At 45.1% G+C, this 19,711-nt stretch overlaps 1 protein-coding gene across 1 annotated transcript in view; it reads right to left on the minus strand.

Moving 5' to 3' along the window:
* Positions 1–19,711, minus strand: part of CUL4A (cullin 4A) — a 56,852-nt gene that overhangs the window by 14,770 nt on the left and 22,371 nt on the right. The window contains exons 8-15 of the mRNA XM_064361832.1: positions 19,220–19,302; positions 16,823–16,890; positions 14,522–14,640; positions 10,727–10,919; positions 9,350–9,454; positions 9,029–9,139; positions 8,851–8,936; positions 7,976–8,083 (exon numbers count right to left, since the gene is read on the minus strand). Of these exons, the coding sequence (XP_064217902.1) occupies positions 7,976–8,083; positions 8,851–8,936; positions 9,029–9,139; positions 9,350–9,454; positions 10,727–10,919; positions 14,522–14,640; positions 16,823–16,890; positions 19,220–19,302 (873 nt within the window). The remainder of the gene's footprint in view (positions 1–7,975; positions 8,084–8,850; positions 8,937–9,028; positions 9,140–9,349; positions 9,455–10,726; positions 10,920–14,521; positions 14,641–16,822; positions 16,891–19,219; positions 19,303–19,711) is intronic.

Below are 19,711 nucleotides of genomic sequence, written 5' to 3' on the forward strand. Positions count from 1 at the left end.
ACCTAGACGCCTTGTATGAGTCCCTTCTTTCACTGCTATAAATAAATACCTGACACTGGGTAACTTATAAAGAAGAAAGTTTAATTGGCTCACAGTTTTACAGGCCGTACAGGCAGCATGGCTGGGGAGGCCTCAGGAAACTTTTAATCATGGCAGAAGCAGACACGTCTTCACATGACCAGAGCAGGAGAGAGAAGGGGGAGGTGCTACATATTTTTAAATAACCAGATGTCATGAGAACTCACTCACTACCACCGGCACAGCAAGGGGAAGTCTGCCCCCAGGATCTGGTCACTTCCCACCAGGCCCCTCCAACACTGGGGATTACAATTCAGTATGTGAGATTTCAGCAGGGACACGAATCCACACCAGTCACTCCTCTTCCACACACTCACCGTTCCCTGTTTCTTTGGATGGCTTCCAAAGACCTTGGGACAAAGAAAGCAGGAAATTCTAACCTCTGATCTCACAGACCTGGCCTGTGCCCCTCCCATCCGCAGGCCCAGTCCAGTGGATCATTCCACTGTCTTTCATACCTTCTCATCCCTCCAGATTTTCACGCATGTGCTTTTTTCTGCTGGATACCATATCCCATCTCCCTCATGAAAACTACTCTTTTCCAGAACTGCCTCCTCAGAGAAGCCTTCTGTGACACCCTCTTAGCTCGGACCACATCTACAGCACGGTGTGAATGTGGACTCTGGACAGGAGCTCACAGGGCAGGGCCTCTGACTCTCCACTGCTGTACTGTGCATGGCACCAGCAGGTGCTGCATAAATGCCTGCTGCTCCCTAGACATGACGTGCCCTTTTACCTTCTCTGTGTTTCTGTCTAAGCTGTGCCCGTCAGATGTTCCTGCCAACCTCACACTTGCCTGGCAATCTCCTCTTCATGCTTCAAAACTCAGCCCAAGAGTTACCTTTCTATGAAACCAAACATATAAATCACCTGATGTACCTATTACCCATCTTCAATGACACCCAATCCAAGGCATAATATAATTCCATCTGTCAGTATTTCCATGTATATCTAAAGGAAAGGAACTCTTTCGGGAAATGTATCTACTATGTCATTACAAACCTAAAAAATAACAGTCAATAATGTGATAAACCTCTTTTTTTTTTTCTTTTTGCCTTGAGAAGTACCATGGTTTGTGATAAACCTCTTAATGACTATCTTTCCTAAAAATCATCTCCTTGGGATTCATCCCTAGAACTGGGTCAGTATTCATAATAATAATTATAATCATAATGCTATCATTTGGGTACTTACTACGTGCTAGCCACCATTCCAGGCCCAAAACGGGTTGACTGAAACATAGGAGCTAAAACTCTAAAACTCTTGGGAGAAGACATAGTGGTATTTTCTTTCCTTTTCTTGAGACAGGGTCTCATTCTGTCATCCAGGACAGAGTGCAGTGGCTCGATCACAGCTCACTGCAGCCTTGACCTCTCAGGCTCAAGCAGTCTTGAGGAGTCTTCGACCTCCTGAGTGGCTGGGACTATAGGCGGGCACCACCACACCTGGCTAGTTTTTCTATTTTTTGTAGAGACGGGGTTTTATCACGTTCTCGAGGTTGATCCTAACTTCTGGGCTCAAGTGATCTGTGGCTTCCCGAAGCGCTGGGATTACAGGTGTGAGGCACTGCACCCGGCCTAGTAAATTTTTTGCCATCTTGATTTGGCAACAGTTTCTCAGACATGACACCAAAAGTAACAAAAGAGAAAATAAATGTGATTTTACCATAATTAAAAACTTTTGCACTTTGGGAGGCCGAGGCGGGTGGATCACGAGGTCAAGAGATCGAGAGCATCCTGGTCAACATGGTGAAACCCCGTCTCTACTAAAAAAAAATACAAAAAAAAAAATTAGCTGGGCATGGTGGCGCGTGCCTGTAATCCCAGCTACTCAGGAGGCTGAGGCAGGAGAATTGCCTGAACCCAGGAGGCGGAGGTTGCGGTGAGCCGAGATCGCGCCATTGCACTCCAGCCTGGGCAACAAGAGCGAAACTCCGTCTCAAAAAAAAAAAAAAAACTTTTGTAGAAAGCAGACTATCAATAAAGTAAAAAGGTAACCCATAGAATGGGAGAAAATACTTGTAAATAAGAGATCTGGTAAGGGTCTAGCATCTGGAATATAAAGAGCTCTTACAGCTTAATAACAAAAGACAAACAGACCAGTTAGAAACCGGGCCAAGCACGTAAACAGATGTTTCTCCCAAGAAGATACACAAACGGCCGATCAGAGCATGAAAAGACGCTCAGCATCAACAGTCATCAGGGAGATGCAGATCATGGCAAGATGAGAGACCAGCTCATGCCGACAGGGGTGGCTACGATGAAAGGCAAATCACAGGCATAGGTGAGAAGGTGGGAAGCTGGAGCCCTCGTCATTGCTAATTGGAAGAGAAGCTGGTGCAGTCACTGTGGGAGACAGTCCGGCAATTCCTCAGGAACTGAAACTATAGGCTACTTCATGACCCAGCAGTTCCACTCCCAGGTATATACCCAAAAGGAGTGACCACAGGTGTGTATATGCCCAAAAGGAGCGACCACAGGTGTGTATATAACAAAAGGAGTGACCACAGGTGTGTATATGCCCAAAAGGAGCGACCACAGGTGTGTACATGCCCAAAAGGAGCGACCACAGGTGTGTACGTACACAAAAGGAGCGACCACAGGTGTGTATATGCCCAAAAGGAGCGACCACAGGTGTGTACATGCCCAAAAGGAGTGACCACAGGTGTGTACGTACACAAAAGGAGCGACCACAGGTGTGTACATGCCCAAAAGGAGTGACCACAGGTGTGTATGTACACAAAAGGAGCGACCACAGGTGTGTACATGCCCATAAGGAGTGACTACAGGTGTGTATATAACAAAAGGAGCGACCACAGGTGTGTATATACACAAAAGGAGTGATCACAGGTGTGTATATGCCCAAAAGGAGCGACCACAGGTGTGTACATGCCCAAAAGGAGTGACCACAGGTGTGTACGTACACAAAAGGAGCGACCACAGGTGTGTATATACACAAAAGGAGCGACCACAGGTGTGTATATGCCCAAAAGGAGCGACCACAGGTGTGTACATGCCCAAAAGGAGTGACCACAGGTGTGTACGTACACAAAAGGAGCGACCACAGGTGTGTACATGCCCAAAAGGAGTGACCACAGGTGTGTATGTACACAAAAGGAGCGACCACAGGTGTGTACATGCCCATAAGGAGTGACTACAGGTGTGTATATAACAAAAGGAGCGACCACAGGTGTGTATATACACAAAAGGAGTGATCACAGGTGTGTATATGCCCAAAAGGAGCGACCACAGGTGTGTACATGCCCAAAAGGAGTGACCACAGGTGTGTACGTACACAAAAGGAGCGACCACAGGTGTGTATATGCCCAAAAGGAGCGACCACAGGTGTGTACATGCCCAAAAGGAGTGACCACAGGTGTGTACGTACACAAAAGGAGCGACCACAGGTGTGTACATGCCCAAAAGGAGTGACCACAGGTGTGTATGTACACAAAAGGAGCGACCACAGGTGTGTACATGCCCATAAGGAGTGACTACAGGTGTGTATATAACAAAAGGAGCGACCACAGGTGTGTATATACACAAAAGGAGTGATCACAGGTGTGTATATGCCCAAAAGGAGCGACCACAGGTGTGTACATGCCCAAAAGGAGTGACCACAGGTGTGTACGTACACAAAAGGAGCGACCACAGGTGTGTATATACACAAAAGGAGCGACCACAGGTGTGTATATGCCCAAAAGGAGCGACCACAGGTGTGTACATGCCCAAAAGGAGTGACCACAGGTGTGTACGTACACAAAAGGAGCGACCACAGGTGTGTACATGCCCAAAAGGAGTGACCACAGGTGTGTATGTACACAAAAGGAGCGACCACAGGTGTGTACATGCCCATAAGGAGTGACTACAGGTGTGTATATAACAAAAGGAGCGACCACAGGTGTGTATATACACAAAAGGAGTGATCACAGGTGTGTATATGCCCAAAAGGAGCGACCACAGGTGTGTACATGCCCAAAAGGAGTGACCACAGGTGTGTACGTACACAAAAGGAGCGACCACAGGTGTGTATATACACAAAAGGAGCGACCACAGGTGTGTATATGCCCAAAAGGAGCGACCACAGGTGTGTACATGCCCAAAAGGAGTGACCACAGGTGTGTACGTACACAAAAGGAGCGACCACAGGTGTGTACATGCCCAAAAGGAGTGACCACAGGTGTGTATGTACACAAAAGGAGCGACCACAGGTGTGTACATGCCCATAAGGAGTGACTACAGGTGTGTATATAACAAAAGGAGCGACCACAGGTGTGTATGTACACAAAAGGAGTGATCACAGGTGTGTATATGCCCAAAAGGAGCGACCACAGGTGTGTATATACACAAAAGGAGTGATCACAGGTGTGTATATGCCCAAAAGGAGCGACCACAGGTGTGTACGTACACAAAAGGAGTGACCACAGGTGTGTATATGCCCAAAAGGAGTGACCACAGGTGTGTACGTACACAAAAGGAGCGACCACAGGAGTGTATATGCCCAAAAGGAGCGACCACAGGTGTGTACGTACACAAAAGGAGCGACCACAGGTGTGTACATGCCCATAAGGAGTGACTACAGGTGTGTATATAACAAAAGGAGCGACCACAGGTGTGTATATACACAAAAGGAGTGATCACAGGTGTGTGTATATACCCAAAAGGAGCGACCACAGGTGTTCAAACTAAAACCCGTACACCTGTGTTCACAGCAGTATTGTTCACAACGGCCAAAAGGTAGAAATAACCCAAATGGCCAACATTTGGCGAATGGATAAACCAAATGTGACCTACCCATACAATATGACGTTAGCCAGAAAAAGAATGAAGGGCTGATGTGTGCTACGGCACGGATGCACTTTGAAAACAGCACGTTAAGTCAAAGAAGCCAGACACAAAAGTTCACATGTTGTATGATTCCATTTATGTGAAATATCTACTGTAGGCAAGTCCACAGAGACAGGAAGCAGATAGTGGTTGCCGAGGAGAGCAGGCTGGGGAGGAACTGCTAACGGAGTGATGGAAATTTCTGGGACAGACGGGGTGACAGCTCTGTAACCCTGTGAATGTACCACTGGCCCTCTGTGTCCATGGGTTCCACAGCCATGGATTCAACCAATCTCAGGTCAAAAATTTTCAAAAGAAAAAAAAGGATGGTTGTCTGTACTGAACATGTACAAACTTTTTGTCATTAATCCCCTAAAAGGTCAAGAAGAATCTGAACAGTCTGTTATTGTACTATTAACAACACAGTGTAACAACTATTTACATAGCATTTATTAGGTATTATAAATGATCTAGAGATTATTTAAAGTATATGGGAGGGTATGCATAGGTTATATAAGATACCACACTTACAGGAAATAAGGGACTTGAGTCTGTGAATTTTAGTATCTGTGGGGTCCTGGAGGCAACGCCCCATGGACGGAACAACTGCATCATGTTTCCGAACCATACACACTAAAATGGTAAGGTGTGTGTTAAAGTATATTTTACCACATTAAGAAAATATAGTAGGGTAAGCCTCAAACACCTTTTGCTAGAAAACAAAAACATACTAAAAAATGATGTGGACATATCAAAGAGCAAAGGAGCCAGCGTAAGGGTGGCCGGCCACGGACCACATATGGGACAATTCAGGCATAAAAACAAGTATGTAAATTAAGAATCCATGAGTTCTTAATGATAAACAGAGAGAAAGAAATACGCAAATAGAGTGGGTGGAAAGGAGAGCTCTTCTTTAGAGTAGAAAGTCAACTTCTAAATACGAAGAAACAACAGAACTGGAAAAAAATCCCCATTCACGAAGGTAAACATCAGTTCAGGCAGGAATTGCCACACAGGTGACAGCTGGATGAGGATTAAGATGTTTACGTAGTCCTGAAACGTCTCCTCACAGATTACTTAGTAATTACAAAAGGAAAAACACTAACAATAGAGTGGAGAAACCAGCTGGCACCTTAACAGAAGGATTCTATCGCACGTCATCAAGGTACTGGAACACATGGTAGCACATGCCTCCTGCCAGGACCCTGATGGGGACATGGGGCATCTGGCTGGACCTGCACAACCTGAACCTGCTACCCACAAGGGAGCACCAAAGACCGCCCGGGTCCTGGGCCCAACTGCGTACCAGAAAAAAATACTACAAAGGACGTATCTGAGAGAGCCAGTAGAAATGGGATGAAAGCATGACATCAGATGAGTGCCCTCATTTGACAGGGTGCTTTCTGTTCTTGAGAAACAGCCACTCAAATATCCAGGGTAAAGGGAGTGGCGCAGGAGCACGCAGCCAACGTGGAGAGCGGGAGGGACAGCGGCACGCGGCCAGCGTGGAGAGCGGCTGCCTGGCTCTCTTTGAGCATGCTGCACATTTTCTGTAAGTCTGACAGGGGCGCCTCAGAAGCAAGTTCTCTCACTGACCTTCTCCCACCCCACTTTCTCCAGCAAACTGAGTCCTGGAACCAGAACTCCTCTTCCGTGAGGCGGGTCAGAGAAAACTTGAACCCCTTTCCCAAAGCCAGCCTTAAAACCTGGAGATATTAATCCGTCCTTCCCCTGCCCTTCTGTGTAGGAGCTGGACGTTAAGAAGTTCTCGGGCCTACCTTGCTGATAAGTCCTGCCCTACACCTGGGAGCGAAGAACACTGCCCAGAGAGGCCAAGAAGAACCTGAACAGACAGGTCTTACCGGATTCCTACTGCTCTATTACTGTTAGATGGCACCCTTGTGTCTAGTCACACGGATAGATTTTGGGTGTGTGTCCCCTCTAAATCTCACGTTGAAATGTGATCCCCCGTGTTGGAGGTGGGGTCTGGTGGGAGGTGTTTGGGTCAGGGGGTGGATCCCTCATCAGTGACTTGGTGCCCTCCCTGAGATTTGATTGTTTAGGAGTCTGGGAGCTTCTCCCACCGCCTCTTGCGCCCCCTGTCGCTGACTCTCCCTTTGCCTTCAGCCTTCAGTAAAAGCTTCCTGAGACCTCATCAGAAGCTGAGCAGACACGGGTGCCATGCTTGGACAGCCTGCAGAACCGTGAGCCAGTGAAATTGCCCCGCCTAAGGTACTCCTTGATAGCAACGCAAAACAGACTAACACACCTATTTCTACATGGCGGCCCATTCTTGATCAAACCTAAGCATAACAATGGACAGTTTTCCCCGGTTCTTTGGTTTTCATTTCTGAAGCCTGCTGTGTTAATAAGACTTTAAATAAATTTGTTATGGTTTTCTCCTCCTAATTTGTCTTGTTAAAGGAGCACTGGCCATGACCCTTATGATGGATGAGAAAAGGAATGACATTATCTGACCACTGTAGCTGTAAGGTTTTCTTCCCTTCTCAGCTGAGAAAATAATCATTCACCTTTAGTTGAGATCAGGCTTAAGGGATGCCTTTTCCAGGACGTCTTTGATGATCCCAGGCTGGTATCAGCCCTTTCCCTTTGCCCAATATTACAATAAATGTGCATTTATTGTGTCTCCTGTGATTTTAACTTCACTGGGCACAGAATTCTACTTCCGAAGTGCAAACCCTCCACTAAAGAGTTTAGTGTGGCCAAAGTAGTGGCTGACAAAAAGACCCTAAATAATGCCATTCCCAAGACGTCAGCAATGTCTACAATGGAACGAAAGAACACTCAGACAACCACAGCTCAATCAGCCATCACTTCCAAACAAGCGCCTGTGCTCCTGCGCCCCCTGCAGGTCAGCAGGTGGACACAGGCCGCATTGGGAGGAGCCACGGAGGGTTTAATGCTGCTTTCCAAAGACCATCAGAGCACTTTGATTTTGGACTGAGCGGGCTATATTTAAAAACTCCCCATTAAACAATTCTTGAAGGCAACATATCTGCCTGGAAAGGGCATGACCGTGGGAGCGGACAGCAGGCTGTCTGCACACTTACTTCCGGGGTTAAGTGCACTTCCATGGGCGTGTATGTCGGCCAATAGCCCATTGTGAGTATGTTAACTGTGAGGTCTATAGGGCCTGAGTCACTCTGATTCTGCATATGCTAAAAAGAGAGAAATCCAAGACAAATAATCATTTGAGAAAGTCATAAAACATAATTAACTTATAACAAAATAAACTGAGTAATTTTCAAAACAAAGTTTCATCTGTGTTAGGATCTATCTCGGTCCCGAGAATGTACTCTGTGAAATCCAGCGCCTCACTGGAACTGCCTTTTCCTCTTCTTCAGGTGTTACCACCAGACTCACAGAAATCAAATTCTTGCCACAGGTTTAGAGCTTCTTTTTCTTCTCCTTTTAAAATTTACTTGTGAAACATGAATAGTGTAATTTTTTTCTTACATAGTTTAGAGTGAGATTCATTCATCCTATCTAATGTATTGAATCTGCCTACCTTATTTCTCTACCTATGACAAGGTATTGCTATCTCTATCTGCCTGTCTATGTCTCTATGTAACTAGCTAGCTAGCTAGCTATCCATAACAAGGTCTCACTTTTACGCCCAGGCTGGAGCGCAGTGGTGCAGTCATGGCTCACTGCAGCCTCAAACTCCTGGGCTCAAGTGAACTTCCCACTTCAGCCCCACTCTAGTAGCTGGGACTACAGGCATGTGCCACCCTACCTGCTCATTTAAAATTTTTTTCTTTTGTAAAGACAGGGTCTTGCTATATTGATCAGGCTGGTTTTGAACTTCTGGCCTCAAGAAAGCCTCTTGCCTCAGCCTCCCAAAGTGCTGGGATTACAGGCATGAGCCACCACACTCAACAGATACTTTATAAAAAGCCGCTTTACCTGAAGAAACACAACTCACCTGCTTGAAATGAACCATGATGTCCTTTGAAAGCTCCATGTCCTTGAACATGCCCTCTAGCTTGCTCGTGAAGGCTGCACCACACTCTGGACACAGCAAAGGAGGGAGTGAGATCGGGGCAGCACGCAGGGCAGCGACCCTCAGTTCCAGGGGAGGAGCCCAGGCCCCACATGCTTACCATGCTTGAGCTTTGACAGCATAGACTTTTCAGCATCAACTGAGGCACTTTTCCCAACAAGAAGTCTTTTTGCCAAATCTTTTTTATAAAATGCTTCAAAGACGTCTTTACCTATTTATAACCAGATGAGAAGAATCAAGACATCAGAGTGTGGATAAGCAAATGTTAGGCTTCAACTGCTGAAACCCCTTAGAAGTGTCCATTCTAATGCAAACTGGCTCTACTGATACCGACATTCTCATGTTCAACCTCCTCTGAGAAAGCAGAGCCTGTGTTTACACCTCTAGATTACGCAGCATTTTCTGGGTGCCCAAATCTCACCGTGGATGAACCTGAACAGGATCATGATCTTGTCCAACGTCCGCTCCAGCTCCTCGTCTGTGGCTTCTTTGTTGCCTGCTCTTAACTTTGAATCCACATGCTTTGCTGTGAGCATAAACATGTAAGAATACTACATAAAAACATATAAACACATAGCATCTTTAATTTCTATAAGCAACACTGTACAGTAATATTCTGGAACCTTTCCAAAATGACATTACTATAGACGAAAAAGCAAATATCCGATTTTCTAAGATAAAGACTCTTAAGTCATGTGAGAGTAAATACTTCCCAAATTTTTAACAAAACAGGGAATCAATGTTTAAAGCAGGTTTAACTATCTTTCTTATCTCTAAATGTAATCTCTGAATTTCAAAATAAAATGGGTTCACTGATCACATGCTCAGGTTTCAGGACATACGGCTGCCCCGAACGCAGGAGTGCCCACTCCTAGGATCTGGTGTCATAAACTCAGAGGAGACATTCTCAAAGAAAAAGACTTTCTCAGGGCATCCAAGGTGGCAAGGCAGGGTAGAAGCGTTTCTACTCAGGCTTCCTGTTTCTGAGGCTGCACAAGCCCTCTGCGAGGCGGCTCAGGAGGGAGGATCTAAGTCCCATGTGACAGAACTCAAGATTTCCAGAAGCCCAAAGTCCCAAGAGCTCAACATTCCTTTTTAGAGAAACCACAATTGAAACAGAGGTACAAAAGGCAAAGTAAACTGCCTCCTCAATTCCTTCTGTTGCTGCTTTTATTAGTTTTTTTCTTTTGAACATTTTACAATGGAATATTCTGAACAGACAGAAAAGTACACAACTGCACGATGAGCTCCATGTTCATCCTGCACCTTCAGCGCAATCAACAGTCAATCCAGTATGATCGTATTGCAGTTTTCTTTGCGCCCTTTCTCCTTCAAATTAAAAATTTTTACTGACTAGAGAAAGCCTATGAATCCTGAAATTATTTTGGTATTATTGTGAAAAAATTGTACAACTTAAAAACAGTATTTCAAAATTATGCTATCCTTTGAGATCTCACCTGATTTTATCCTATTTTAATACTGATCAGAGGATACAAAGATGGTGGATCACCCCTTCCTTCTTTGGCGAAGTCAAGTGTCATTTCTTCTCTAAAATCCTACCACATCTTCCCTTACAGAAATGCCCTCCTCCACCCATGAATGCAGGTGTGTCCCGCTTTTTAAAATGTATGTCCTAATAAGACTTGATAAAAACACTTTCCACACACCCCATGAGCAGCTTGAACATTGTGGAAAAAAATGTGGTTGAGTTTTGCCTTATTTTCCCACATTAAAAAATTGTCTAGAAATGGGTGAGACTGTCTCAAAAAAAAAAAAAAAAAAAAAAAGATTTTTCTACCAATCAGTTCTGCAGGCTTGTTGGGCCTCTTGTTGATGAACGTCTCAAATGACTCCTTCATAAGGTTGACGAACCGCTCGTTCTTCTGGAAGCAGACCTCTATCACATGGTCTACCTTGTCCTTGAAGTCCAGCAGGTCTTGGACCATGTCTTTATCTTTCTCAGGATTGATGACGATCGCTGTCCCAAAAGTCTACAAAAGGAAATCAATACCAACTCAGCAACATGTTTATAATACCAAACGGTATTTTCTCCTGCTATCACATAATCAGGATAGTTTAATATAAATTACACTTAGTAGTAAATAACTTTAAAAGTTTCACAAATTGAGTTCATATTTCAAAAATTAAGTGAACATGCTTTTTTTGATTTTTTGTTTTTTTATGAGGCAGGGCCTCACTCTGTGTCCCAGGCTGAAGTGCGGTGGTGCAATCACGGTTCACTGCAGCCTCGATCTCCCAAGCTCAAGCAATCCTGCCACCTCAGCCTTCCGAGAAGCTGGTGCCACAGGCTCAGGCCACCATATCTGGCCAATCTTTTTAAAAGTTTTGTAGAGACAGGGTCTTGCCATGTTGCCTAGGCTGGTCTCAAACTCTGGGCCTCAAGCAATCCTCCCGCTTTGTTTTCTCAAAGTGCTGGGTTTATAGGGATGAGCCCCTGTGCTTGGTGTGAATATACAGTTAGATATACAATAAATGCCTTGCTCTTACAATTCTGTTTCTGAGAGAACTTATAAATGACTGGGAAAATGTCCAGTGTTTCTTAAGGAACATTTATGTATAAGTTCCTCAAAGACAAGTTAATTCTTATTAATTCAATACATCTATTGGGATTTCTTAGCTACAGTTTTCTTTCTCCATCACTTCTAACCATGAAAAGCTATTTCTAGTTTGAATTTTCTTGTTTTTTTTTGAGACACAGTCTCGTTCTGTCACCAGGCTGGAGTGCAGTGGTGCGATCTCGGCTCACGGGAACCTCTGCCTCCCGGGTTAAAGCAGTTCTCCTGCCTCAGCCTGCCGAGTAGCTGGGACTACAGGTGCACGCCACCATGTACAGCTAATTTTTGTATTTTCATTAGAGAGGGTTTCACCATGTTGGCCAGGATGGTCTCAATCTTTTGACCTCATGATCTACCCACCTCAACCTCCCAAAGTGCTGAAATTACAGGTGTGAGCCACTGCACCCGGACTAGTTTGTATTTTTAATTTAAAAATGCTGTATTAAATATTCCTAAAAGTCTGTGTGTGGTGCTAATAAACAGCTAACTATTTGATGACATAAACTATATATGCTGACCAGGAGCTGAATACAATTACTGAATTTTAAAAACTCGTCTCAATAGAATGCACATAGGCACTCACGTCACACACAGGCGAGGCAGCTGGCTGGTGGAAGGATGCCAACAGGAAGGGCACAGATCCTCCTGGAGAGGGCAGTGTGTGGCTCACAGGTGTGGAGGGACTTACCTCTTACCCAACGTCTTATACGCTCTAAGGTCCAGCTCTATTTTGATGACGGCGTGTGGAGTTGAATGTAAACTACTATTTTGTTACAGCATAGCCGCTTATTGCTGACACTTAGGGGGTGATGGTCACTCACTGATTTTTTTTTTTTTTTTGAGACAGGGTCTCGCTCTGTTGCCCAGGCTGGAGTGAACTGGCGCGATCTTGGCTCCCTGCAACCTCTGCCTCCCGTGTTCAAACGATTCTCCTGCCTTAGCCTCCCAAGTCACTGGGACTACAGGCACCCGCCACCACGTTCCACTAATTTTTTCTATTTTTAGTAGAGATGGGGTTTCACTGTGTTAGCCAGGATGGTATCGATCTCCTGACCTTGTGATTCACCCGCCTCAGCCTCCCAAAGTGCTGGGATCACAGGTGTGAGCCACCGCGCCAGCCGCCACGCACTGATTTTTATTACCCAGACCGAAAACTGCAAAGGTGAACCTTTCTTAGTATTTAGATGTACTCCTATCCCCTGAAGACTGTCTCACTGGCAAAAATCCTATATTTTCAGTAGCTTTATGGCCGATTTAATGTGACTCAGTTATAACTTCCAATTCAATAGCACTGCACGAGACCTTGTCGGGAGGGGTGCTGCTGTGTGTGTACCGGCTTTCCAAGCTGGACTGATACACGACTTCAGGTCTGATTATTCCATAAAGCAGCATGTAAGCCTTCATTTAGCTTTTTTATTTAATGGAAATCTTTGTTGAGATAATGAAAGACTTGCATTATGGTAAAAATAGCAGAGCAATCCCAGTACCTTCGTTTCCATAGTTTCTTCTAATGGCAACAGTCTGCAAAACTACAGAGCGGCATTCCAACCAGGATACGGACACTAACAAGCCCTCATCTTTTTCAGATGGCCCAGTGTACCTGTAACTCATCTCAGTGTGCACGTCTATGACCTCAGCCAAAATCCCAACCATTCTGCCAGAAGGCTACCTCCTGGGGCCTTTTCTAACCACACCCCCCACCCAGTCCCTACCCCCTGGTAACTTTTCCTCTGTCCTCCACTTCTGAACTTTGTCATTTACAAAATGTTATGGAATAATATGTTAACTATCTAGGATTGGCTTTTTTTATTTTTCTCAGGTCGTAATTCTCTGGAAATTTTATCTTTTCATTATAGGATCTAAGAATAGTCACCAGCAAGCAAAAACACAGATATCTGCTGAATGTTCACCATTTAAGTTGGAAAACTCATGCTAGGCCCCCGGCACATGCTGGAAACACGAGCTATCTGTGAAGGGTCCTGCTGTTTGCCTCAGTTCTCCCGTTTCCATGAAGGGAGTCTGGAGAATGACTTCTCTATTAGAGGATCTTCAGTAGGTTTCTTGGGCTGGGCACCACTGGCACTCTGGGTATGCAATTCTTTGTGGTGAGGGCTGCCCTGTGCATTCAGCAGCACCCCTGGTGTCGCCCAGCAGAACAAGAAGCACCCTCTCTGTTGAGACAGACACAAACATCTCCAGACATCAACAAGTGTCCCCTTGGTGGGGTGGCGCCCTGGGCCGAGAGCCCCTAGTCTTCAGTGAGGTTCTGTCAGCACCGAGGGGCCGCTCTCCCGGGCAGGACATGTGAAAACTCAATGAGGTCCTATGTCAGCACCGAGGGGCCAAACTCCAGGGCAGGACATGTGAAAACTCAGGGTACTGCTCAATCAGTGAGGTACTGTGTCAGCACTGAGGGGCCGCTCTCCCGGGCAGGACATGTGAAATCCATGAGGTCCTATGTCAGCACCGAGGGGCCGCTCTCCTGGGCAGGACATGTGAAAACTCAAGGTACTGCCCAAGAACTCACTCTATGTACAGGCTGGATCAGGCTTTTCAGGGATGCCAAAGAAATGCTTTTGAAAAGTGAAAGTTTTAGTAAATCTTAAATTTGTACCATTAAGAAATAAAGTCTACAATGCAACCTGATATGCCAAATATATAAAAGTTCTCACTGAGCAAAGGGCATGAAAGATGATGTTTCACAAGCAGATTTACAAAAATGATTCCTTTCAGAAAAATCATGACTGCAGAATTAAACCAGTATTTATGCTGATGAAGAAGAGCAAAACAGCTGTTCTTTTAAGTTATACTTTCTACCTGGATGTTGCTAACCACTGCCGGTGGTATCTTAAAAAACAAATTGACACTGGTGATGGGGAAGCAGATGGAAGCCTACCATCCACCCACCATCTATGATGAAAGTGCAAACGGGCCCTCCAGCAGCCCGGTTCCCTTTACCAGGAGGGCTCCGCCCCCTGCAGGGAACCCCGCGCCTGCAGCCTCAGACCCACCGGTACCTTGATGTACTCGCTCCAGTGCTGCAGCAGCGCCTGCTGCCCGCCCCGCACCCGGCTGAACAGCTGGTACATCTGTGCGAGGTCCGGCACTCTGTTCTCATCCAGTAAGTGATCAAGCCCTGAGATGCGTAGGACACGTCAGCAAAGTACAGCAAGGGCAGCATTAACAACTAAACTAGAACACGGTGTGCACCACGTTGAACACACCACTTAGAAATCAGGCAGGTATACATATCACAGCCTCTATATGGGCAGGTTGATCTGGGTAAATATCTGCAGTGGATCCTAATAGGTAAACGTCATTTTTTCTGAGTATGTTGGAAGATGTATGATTTACTTCTTGTCACTAAAGCCTTCTTATTTCACTAAAGTTAGCAATGGTCAGAAAATCCAGTTTATGCCAACTATTTAACCTGAGAGGTTCGTGTTCCCAAGTTACTTCTGATTTGGTCCATCAGCCAGAAGATGTATTTGTTAGTGGACAAGCTATCAAATCTAATTTATAGTGGATTAAACTTATTCATACCTATAGTAAACTATAAGGGAAAAACATCATCAGATATTTTGAAGTGCATTTTTAAAAGTTTTCAGTGTTTTTAGATTTCTGAAGTTTACAAGGGTTTTCTAAAACAATACATCGATTAGAAAAACGCTCAGAGAAGATTTTCTAAATACTTGCCTTATGGTAACTATTGAGAGACAGTCAGATTAGAGCATAAAAGTTGTGAACAGTCATACAATTCACAAAGTCTCCGATTCTGCCTACAATGGGCACCACACATGCGAGGTGGTTTAAAGATGTGTGCAAATATGCGGTGGGGCTATAATTACAATCCTTACCTAGAGTTCCAAATGTTTATTTCTCTCAATTACATTTTGATCTACTAACACAAATAAACTTTTTATACTTTATTTTACTAAAACCCTAAAAAATGATTTTATAATTCAAAAAATGCAACTAAAATACTTCTAATAAAATTTAGAGTAAGCTTTTACATGTATAATTTACCATTTTCTTTAAACAATTTTGCTCAACAAAGTATGAACTGGAACAATTTATGCAAATTTCTACTATTTACTTGAAATCTTTTCCTTTTTTTTTTGAGATAGGGTCTCTCGCTCTGTCACTCAGGCTTTTGCAGCCTCAACCTCCTGGGCCAAAGTGATCCTCCCACCTCAGCCTCCTCAGTCACTGGCACCCTAGGCATGTACCTACCACCTGTGGCTTTTTAAATATTTTTACATTTTTGGTAAAAACAGGGTCTCTCTTTGTTGTCCAGGCTGGTCTTGAATTTGTTCTAAAAGATATTTACATGAACTGTAGCTGTTTGTAACAGTAGATGCTCAATCATGTTAATTCTCTTCCCTTTTGGTATTATTCTGGTTTCACTTAAGTATCTCATTAGCCATACTACTATTATCTGACAATACAGAACCCAAACCAGAATATATTTGGATACCATTTAGGACCTTCTCAAAATTAAACTTTAAGGTATCCAATGGCTTGAAAAAAATCTTGTAGTTTCCAAATACATTTAAAATAACTTTCAAAAGGTAACACTGTTTCAAATGGCAACACTGAAATGTCACAGTAAGTACTAAAGTGTTATAAAGGTTGGACTGCTCTTAATTAATTAAGCACACTTGCATCGATTTTAAAGGTGCAGGCTGCTAGAAGCATCCTCCTGCTGCAGCCAGGTACTGGGGCCACCACTCAGGGAGAAGTGGACGTCAAGGCCGCACAGTCAGCACTAGAACACATGCTCTTCTCTTCCAGAAAATCAGGAGAAAAGTGTACTCTATCTGTGTAAGTGCACCACCTCGTCAGTAGTTCAGCTGACACTAAGATCCACAAACTCCACAGGTGAGGGAAGTCCCACGAAAATCTAACAGCCTGAACGGCTCCCTGCATCCCCTATACCCGAGTATGCGTGAAGAATGACCTGGCACAGGAAGTGAGCGTGCTTGGGGAGCGGCATCAGGCTCGTTGCACCCATGTTTCAGCATGCGTGCAGTGCACAGGTGGGATCTTCAGTGATTAATACACCCACGTTTCAGCGTGCGTGCGGTGCACAGGTGGGATATTCAGTGATTACTGTAGTTCTACTCAGTGTCTTCCACTATTTCTTACTGATTTTTTCCTCCTTTCACAGCTAACATGTTCATTAGAAAAGCTTTTAAATGACTGTCTTATGAAAATAACAAATATCCTAACATTGCTATTTGTAATGCTTCCCTTACTTTCCTAATGAATTTAGGGTAATTGTTCAGTTTAATTTGCACAAGAATTAGGAAATCTACCTTTCTGCAGAATTGCTGTTAAATGTTCTCCTAATAGCTGTTTCTCCACACAAGCAATCAGTGGTTTCCTATATAGGGCAAAAAGAATAAGCGTTAGAAACTAAGTTTAAAGAGACTGGCTCTCTGTAAAAGATGAGGGCGTTTGTCTATGACAGATGCAGTCTACAGGCAATCTGAAGGATAAGCGCATTTTCCTCACGCAAATGGACTGACTCCTGTTGCTCACGACTCTGAAGGAAGCGCTTTCTAAAAACCACCTACTGAGTAGCACAAACAGGCCCACGGGCGGGCCCAGGGAAGCAGGGACATGGTGGGCAGGTGGGTGGCAGCCCTGAGAACAACATCCAGGCTGCTGCCTGCCCTGGCTGGGTGCTGGGCCGGCTGTCATGTTCCAGTTTTGCCCCCATCATGTGCATTTCCTATCACTTCCTGATAGCTTCCCACACTGCAGACACAAATTCCAGAGCAGAGTCTAGGGCCCTGACGAGCTTGCCGATCAGCTCGATCTGGACTCGGTGCAGACATTCACATCCACGCACAGCGACAAGCCGTCACTGAAATGTGGCACGGCCTCACGTCTGCAGGTCTGAGAATTTTCTGGGATCAACTATTCTCCCTCAGAGTTACAATGCTGGTTGCTCACCTCTTTCTTCTCCCCATCTTTCTGCCCTCGGTGTGGCTTTCTCATTTATTCTTAGCACAACTGCTGTTACTTTTCTGAGGCACAGGTGGATAGGCCACACCCCTTCTGTGGTTCAGACTGACACTGAAGGACCCCTGAGATCTGGTGCAATGCAGGTGCCCACCACATCCACACGCCTGCTCCACTCCAGGTACCCGGGCCACCACCTCCTCCAGCTCCACACCTCTGTCCCTCGCTCCTCTCCCTTTTTCTCCCCTCATCACTGAGCATGCTCCTGCTGATCCTGGAAGCTCCTTCGTGAGGCCTGAGATGTGTGACCACGACACACACAGGGGGCACAGAAACCATTCTTCATGCCTTTCTCTTTTATTATGCACAATGCATTCTTCAGAGGTTCTTTTCAGAAGATCAGAACATCTGCTTTATTCCAAGGATTGCTAATTTTAGCCATCTTTCGAAGCCTTCATTTCTAGTTTACAAGGAACATTTTAATGTACCATCTTATTTAAATCTTACAGTCACCTTATAGAGAAGGGCAGGGCAGACAGAGCTCAGGAAGGCTGTGACCTGCACACCCTGGTTGTGGGGCTTGGCCATGGCCGCTGCTCTCTCCGCTATTTACCCCGGACTTCCCTGGGGGCTCCTCTTCTGCTCCCGGTTGGATGGAAGCACAAGGTGGCCCCTAAGCCACCCCGGCCTGGCTCAAGATCCTGGATTTCCCACAGGCTCCTCCAACTCCACACGTCTGAGTGACTGCATCTTTTCTCCTGTGTCCTCTGTTTTTGTGCTGTATGCTGTCATAATCCTGTCCCTTTCCTTCACCCGGTCTGCCCCTTTCCCTACCAAGTCCTGTTCTGTAGATGGTATCATTTCCACCTCTCCTCCTGTCTTCTCTGCTGAGTCCCCCCGAGTCCTGTTCTGCATTTGGTATCATTTCCATCTCTCTTCCTCTCTGAGTGCCCCCCGAGTACTGTTCTGCAGATGGTATCATTTCCATCTCTCTTCCTCTCTGAGTCCCCCCGAGTCCTGTTCTGCAGTTGGTATCATTTCCATCTCTCTTCCTCTCTGAGTCCCCCCGAGTCCTGTTCTGCAGTTGGTATCATTTCCATCTCTCTTCCTCTCTGAGTCCCCCCGAGTCCTGTTCTGCAGATGGTATCATTTCCATCTCTCTTCCTCTCTGAGTCCCCCCGAGTCCTGTTCTGCACATTCTATTATTTTCATGTCTCTCCCTGGCTGTCCCCTCTGCCTCTGTCCTTGCCTCCCATCACAAGAATGGACACTCTGTGCCTGACATGCAGGCTCACATAATCTCTCCCTTTTTATTTCCCTAACTACTCACCAACCTCAGGTTTACAGAAAAAAAACATCAGATGAAAAGAGAAAATCGTGTGACAGCACCATAAACAAAATTAAAGCGATATAAAATGTGTAGCAGTAGGTTTGCAATCAAAATAGCCTAATATTCAGTAAGACTCCATTAACGTGAATAGCCCGTCTCAAAACTCAAAGATGCCAGGTATCTCAGCAAGATTTACTCCATTTAGACAATAAGCCATGACGAAGCACTGGGTAAAAAATGTAATTTGTAAATGCCAAATAATGACAAATAACGTAAGTAAAATATGCTAAGTGCAAAAATACTCTTAGAAAGTACTGAATGAATTGACAAAGACACCCTTTATTTCAAGAACCAGCCAGGAGACCCTTCCAGCCGTGGTGAAGATACGAACGCTCGGTGAGTGAATGGTACTTACTGTGTGCTGTGGTCCAAGTAAGTGATTACTCGGTCTCCTTCTTCCTCTAAGCGTTTACTTACATGGTTAAGATATTCTGGAACCTTCCAAACAAAACAATTAAGCAGATCAGTAACAAAAAGACTGCTGACATTATCCAAGAAATTGACATTTTGTTTTCCTTATATTTAATTTTTTTAAAAAGCAGAATATATATTCAAGCCAAATGTTAACACAGATTAATAGGGAGGGAGAGGTAGGGTGGAAGCGTGTGGGGGACAAGGAGAAAGGATCCTGAGACTAACATCCATCCTAGAACAAGCGCCCAGGCTGCACTTCTTTGTCGTCTCTGCTCGCTATCAAGTTTTGGGGTCTGTGCAGAGCCTCCTCCCATCCCTGAGGCCCGCATGGAGGTGAGCAGCAGCTGGTAGGAGAGTGAGGTGCTAAACGGCAACCCTGCCCGCACAGCTGGGTCAGCAAAAGCTAGTCAACAAGCTGGCTGTTTATGTGGGG

This window comes from Aotus nancymaae, unplaced genomic scaffold, assembly GCF_030222135.1.
Source record: "Aotus nancymaae isolate 86718 unplaced genomic scaffold, 86718_ANA_hifiasm-v0.15.2.pri h1tg000044l, whole genome shotgun sequence".
Taxonomy (NCBI): Eukaryota; Metazoa; Chordata; class Mammalia; order Primates; family Aotidae; genus Aotus; species Aotus nancymaae.